This window comes from Octodon degus, unplaced genomic scaffold, assembly GCF_000260255.1.
Source record: "Octodon degus isolate 3935 unplaced genomic scaffold, OctDeg1.0 scaffold00194, whole genome shotgun sequence".
In the NCBI taxonomy this organism is placed as follows: domain Eukaryota; kingdom Metazoa; phylum Chordata; class Mammalia; order Rodentia; family Octodontidae; genus Octodon; species Octodon degus.
The window spans coordinates 358,351-364,328 of record NW_004524770.1 but is presented as its reverse complement, the minus strand read 5'-3'; the positions used below and the strand labels follow the sequence as shown (position 1 = coordinate 364,328).

Genomic DNA, 5,978 nt, shown 5'->3' with positions numbered 1-5,978 from the left:
TACCTAGCCCATTTTCATTAACTGAAGCTGTATCAGATTCCGTCATTCCATCCATCAGAACAGCATCTTCATCAGTCCTTCGTCTACGAGACCGCCTACGACGGTTAGTACTGTGATGGGATTCGCTGGCATCAGTGTCTGCAGTCTGATCTGATTCTGTATTATCAAGTAAGCTGTATGGATTGCTGTCTGGATCTTTGAGCACAGAACTGATGGAAGATTTGCCACCACGTGGTCCACCTCGACCTCGACCCCCTGAAACACTTCTGCCTCTTTCTCCTGGGCGTCTCCTGCTGTCACGTTGATGCCGGCTCTCTCGATCATCTTCTCCTGCCAATGACCAATCACTCAGCTCATCTTTACGTTCAGATTCGGTTTCAGAGGGGTTAGACAGCTCAGAATTTGTACCATAACCGGAGGTGTAATTAGGGCCCTGACGACCTCTGCCTCTTCCACTATAAGACCTAGAACCAATCTGTCGTAGCTGTTCATCAATCTGCAGGCGTTCCATTCTTAGTTGTTCCACTTCCTTTAGATAAGCAATATGATATTCTAAAAGAACTTGTACATTTCCAATGCTTTCTTTAGTGCCAACAAATACAAATGGAACCATCCCATCTTCTCTAGGTAGCTTATTTTCATTGTCTCCTTCAATTCTCTCCCGAACAACACCTGATTTGTCCACTATTTCTTGAATAACTTTGCCATTTTTTCCAATCACTTTACCAACAAGATTCCTAGGAACCTGAATAAAATCCTCCACAAATTCCAAGAAACCTCTAGCCTTTTTTACAGCATCAGCACTCTCTCCATAGATTCTAAAAGTTCCAGTATCTTCATCTAGCTCAATAGCGGTAACTCCAGGAACCTTCCTAGCTTGTTGTATATTACTACCATGTGTTCCTATTGCCAAGCCCATTAAGTCTTCTCTCACAACAAATTCTTCATGAAAAGCAGCTGCAAGTTGTTTTGTGCATTCTAAATGTTTAGTAGCCTCTTCATTTCTGGACATAAGCATCAACTTCGTACGAATACTTCGCAAATGCATGTCACTTAAAATATTTACTCTCTTCACAGTTGCTTCACTAGCAGACAGTATCATTAGCTGTGTGGTTTCTGGGTGGTAAAATATTCTGCAGGCTCCCATTGCTTTCTTGAAGTCTTTATGTGCATTTTCATTAGCACATGCCTCTCTCAAATCCTCAGGAACATCCACTGTGCATTTAAAGAAGGTATTTTTTTTGACAGTTTTATTTTGATTGACAGGCCAAAGTCGTTCAAATGGGACTATTTCATTGTAAGTGGCATCACAAGCAGCATATTCAGTGACATAAAATTCTCCTTTCATCATCCGCACTTTAGCCAACCACCATCCACATGGTTCTTGGTCATTTGCTCTTGAATATACCTCTACTTCATCTCCTTCACTAATTTCTTTTTTAATATCAGGTGGTGGTGGTAATCTAACTTCATTAAATGGAACCTGGCGTTCTGGTTGCCAATTATTTTCAAAAACAACTGTGAGGGAGTCTTCATGAATGTCTTTGATAAATCCCTTATAAAAAGCCCCGTTGGAGCCACGAACCTCCACCGTCAGCTCCGCCATGTTGGAACCGCCAAATTTATTTATTTTTTAAAATGTATTTAGGGCAGAGTCTACAGGGTCTTACCAGGTAGATCAGACTTGTAGTGATTCTCCTGTTTTCAGCCTCCCAAGTACTGGGATTACAGGTGTGTGCCATCAGGCCCATTCTCAATCGCCGTCTTCAGGGGCAGGGGCCGGGGCAGCATGGCATGGCATGGCATGGCATGGCATGCCGGGGATCGAACCCCGGCCACTGCACTTTGCCTAAGCAGGTGATTTAGTTCACTGAGCTATCTGGCTTATTCTTTGTTAGGAGTGAGATGTTCACTTGGAAGAGAGGGAAACTGATAGGTAAACAAAGAGCTAGATGAGAAATAAGGTGATATTTTACTTTCCTTCTGAGATAGGTATTCATAGGTGGCCCAAGCTTTAGAGGTTTGTGAAGTTTAAACCAGCAAATGCATTGTGCTTGTGTTCTAGGGGATGTACTTACAGATGGTCCCCAACTTAACAGGCTCACAATTTTTTCAACTCTATGATGGCGGGAGAGTGGTAAATATTCAGTAGAAGCCATGTTTGAGATTTTGATCTTTCTGCAGCAAGTAAGATTTCCCATTGAGATGCTGGGTATTGACAGCACCTACTGAACCCTGCTTGTAGCTGTGTACTGTATAGCTGAGCTGCGGAATTAGGTGCATTTTCAACTGGGGACATATAGTATTTTCTAATATTTATTTATTTAGAGACAAGGTCTTGGTTTGTAGTCCAGGCTGACCTTGAAGTCACCATGTAGCCGAAGCTGTCCTCCAATTCATGAGGATCCTTCTGCCTCAGCCTCTTGAGTGCTGGGATTCCTGGCTAGGGTTTTAGCCTATGATAGGTTTGTTGTGATATAAAAGGATATCTTTCAGTGGATTAAAACACCTGCTTAGGCCAATGCAGTGGCCAGGGTTCTATCCCTGTGTCTCGTGCTGGCTCTCTCTGGGGCATGCTGAGATGGTGATTGAAACTGTGTGTGGTGGAGTGTGCCTGTAACCCCAGCTCTTTGGGAGGCTGAACACAGGCAGATCGCTATGAGTCCGATCTACATAGTGAGACCCTGTAGCCTGTAGACCCTTACAAAAAACTACAAAAAAAAAAAAGAGTTGGGGAGATGGCTCAGTAGACTAAGTGCTTGCCTGGCAAGCGCAAGGGCCTGAGTTCAATCCCCGGTTCTGCCAAAAAGAAAAAAAGGATATTTTTCTCTTTTATTTTATTGAATTTCTGTCTGTTTTCGTTTGGTAGATAATTGAGCTGTTAAGATTTATGAATGAGGGGGCCGGGGAGATGGTTCAGTGGAACAAGCATTTCCCTACAAATGCAAGGGCCTGAGTTCAATCCCCAGTTCCACAAAGAAAAAAAAAATTATGAATGAATCTATAGTTATTGTATACTTATGGGCCAGGGATATAGCTTAGCAGCATTAGCACCTGCCAGGCAAGCGCAAGGTCTTGAGTTTGATCCCAGGTACTGTAAAATAAGCAAACAAACAAACGTGAATTAGCTGCTGAATATGTGGGTTTTTTGTTTTTTTTTAATAATTAAGATGTATAGCAAACCATCTTTGTTTTGAAATGAATATTAAGTATTCTAATACAGACACATTTTTTTTTCCTAGAGAACAAAGGGAGAAAGAAGAGATTGAGAAATATCGAATGGAACGCCCCAAAATCCAGCAGCAGTTTTCAGATCTCAAAGTGAGCGGATAGATGGGGTATCTTCCCTGATAGCCCATAGAGCTGGGGACCTAGCCAAGACTCTTAACAGGTTATGCAAGGGTTCTGCCATTGAGCTGCAGTCATTTTGTTTTGTTTATTTATTTTTGTGTTTATTTTATTTTTTGAGGTGAGATCTTACTATGTTGCCCAGGTTGGTCTTTAACTCCTGGGTTCAGATGATCCTTCCACCTCAGCCTCCTGAACAGCTAAGATTACAGTCTCGCCTTTGACAGAATAATTTACATTTTAGTGATTAGAACACATCCCATAAATTGATTTCTCTAAGCAGAAGATGATGGAGGGTGGGGTAGGTGAGCCGACCTGCCTGGCATGAAACCCTGCAGAAAGTTGACAGCTTAGGGCTGTGTGTTTCCAGAGGAAGTTGGCAGAGGTCACAGAAGAAGAATGGCTGAGCATCCCAGAAGTTGGGGATGCCAGAAACAAACGTCAGCGGAATCCACGCTATGAGAAGCTGACTCCTGTTCCTGATAGCTTTTTCGCCAAACATTTACAGACGGGAGAGAATCATACTTCTGTGGATCCCCGGCAAACTGTAAGCATCTGGTAGGAAGGTGAATGGGGCTCCTTGGTTTAGATAGCACCCTTCTGCAGGTCCCTGGTGTGCTGCTGTGTCTGAGTCTGTGTTTGCAGCTGTGCCTGTGTGAGGCCACCTGGGAAGAGTCCATTGAAGTTATGTTTCTACAGCATGAAAATATAAGCTGCATTGTATTGTTCCCCAGCAATTTGGAGGTCTGAACACACCCTATCCAGGCGGGCTCAACACTCCATACCCAGGTGGAATGACACCAGGTCTGATGACCCCTGGCACAGGGGAGCTGGACATGAGGAAGATTGGGCAAGCAAGAAACACTTTGATGGACATGAGGTTGAGCCAGGTGAGAGTTTATCATGTAGCATTTTCCTAGAGATGGTATTTAATATTTTTATTGTCTGATTATAAAATGTAGTACATTTGTTTAAAAAACAGGAGAAACCAGGCATGATGGTACATGCCTATAATCCCAGCACTTTTTGACAGGCAGAAGGAGACCATGAGTTTGAGGCCAGCCTGGGTTACCTAGTGATAACCTGTCTCAAAAAGCCAAGAAAAGCTGGGTGTGGTAGTGCACACCTATAATCCCTGCACTTAAGGGGCTGAGGCAGGAGGAGTGCTACAAGTTTGAGGTTAGCTTGAGCTGTACATGGTGAGTTCAAGGCTCAAGGCCAGCTTGGAATTCATAGTGAGACTCTGTCTCAAAAAAAATCCTGAATAAGTGCTTGCCTGGCACTTATTGCCTGGTTCAATCCCCAGTACTGCCCCCCCCCCCAAAAAAAAAAGAAAAAGGCACCCCAAACCAGCAGACTCTAAGCAGAAATGTGAAAAGTTTTCTTTAAGTGCTTTGTCATGAAATGATTCTTAGTGGGTGTGGTGGTGCCTGCTTGTAATCCCAGCACTCAGGAGGCTGAGGCAGGAGGATTGTTAAGAGTTTTGGGGAAAAAAATAAAAAGAGTTTGAGACCAGCCTGGGCTACAAAGTAAGCTCAAGACCAGCCTAACCTGCATAGTGAGACCATGTCTCAGGAAAAAAAAAGAGACATGATAAGATTCTCTGTCACAAAGAGTGGTTGGGCTTTTGTGTGCAGGTGAGTACTTGTGTTTCTGTAAAGGCCACACAGGCGTGGTGTACCCAGTGCCATAGGCGTAGGGCCATCCCATCATGTCCTGCAGGAACTGAATGCCCTCCTGTGTACTCTGTTAGGATTTTTTTTTTTCCTGTACCCCAGTGAGTTGTGTGACTAGGGAATTTGCACTTGGCTCTAGAGATGGGGGGGCCACATCCTGGAAGACTAGAGAGTCCTTTCTGACTCAGACATACGTCTGAAACCATAAGTAACGCTCTTATTTGTAGTGAATTTGGCTGCCTCAGCTGCCCAGAATGCTGGCATTACAGGTTGTACCCACACCTGGCTTGCTCTCCTTCCTTCTGACTGCCCAGTAGTGGACAGGGTTGTGAAAAGAGGTTCCAAGGAACTCATGTAGACCAGTTTCATTTAATCTTTTTTGGTTTGTTTGAGGTTTTTTTTGGTGGAACTGGGGATCAAACTCAGACCCTTGCGCTTGCCAGGCAAGCACTTATTCTACTGAGCCATCTCCCTGGCCCCAGTTTCATTTAATCTTTTATTGTACTTTTTGAAATTTTGTAATAATAAAGTTTAATACAAATGAACTTGCGAAAAAAATACTATAACAACATGAAAATTACATTTTTGTGATGTCTACTGTATACCTTACAAACTGAGAAAAACTTGTTGTGTATGTGCACCCTTATTTCAATTTGAGGTGGACCTTTGGGATTTTCCTGTTTTATTCTTAGGAGCCTGGTTTTGATGAGTTGTCAGGGATCTTCAAATGTGCATTTGAGGAAACCCTTTAGGGCTGTTCTAGCCTGAGTGCCATCTTTGTTGCCTGTTATATTTATTTCCCTATCAGGTTTGTTTGGGGAGTGTAGGAGTTACTTTCTTTCATCAAACTTTTTTTTTTATTTTTGTGTGTGTGTGTCCAGCTCAGCCCACCAGGGGGCGGGGCTGGCTGGCATGTGGTGCTGGGGGATTGAACCGCGGTCCCTGTGCTTTGCT

General features: G+C 43.5%; 1 protein-coding gene and 1 pseudogene across 2 annotated transcripts in view; one reads left to right on the top strand and one right to left on the bottom strand.

Annotated features, from left to right (window-relative positions):
• Positions 1 to 1,606, bottom strand: part of LOC105743949 — a 2,803-nt pseudogene extending 1,197 nt beyond the window's left edge. Inside the window, exon 1 of the transcript XR_001117349.1 lies at positions 4 to 1,606. The product of XR_001117349.1 is annotated as a fragile X mental retardation syndrome-related protein 1 pseudogene (transcript). The remainder of the gene's footprint in view (positions 1 to 3) is intronic.
• Positions 1 to 5,978, top strand: part of Prpf6 (pre-mRNA processing factor 6) — a 72,263-nt gene that overhangs the window by 7,408 nt on the left and 58,877 nt on the right. Inside the window, exons 4-6 of the mRNA XM_023704298.1 lie at positions 3,243 to 3,321; positions 3,719 to 3,895; positions 4,083 to 4,238. Of these exons, the coding sequence (XP_023560066.1) occupies positions 3,243 to 3,321; positions 3,719 to 3,895; positions 4,083 to 4,238 (412 nt within the window). The remainder of the gene's footprint in view (positions 1 to 3,242; positions 3,322 to 3,718; positions 3,896 to 4,082; positions 4,239 to 5,978) is intronic.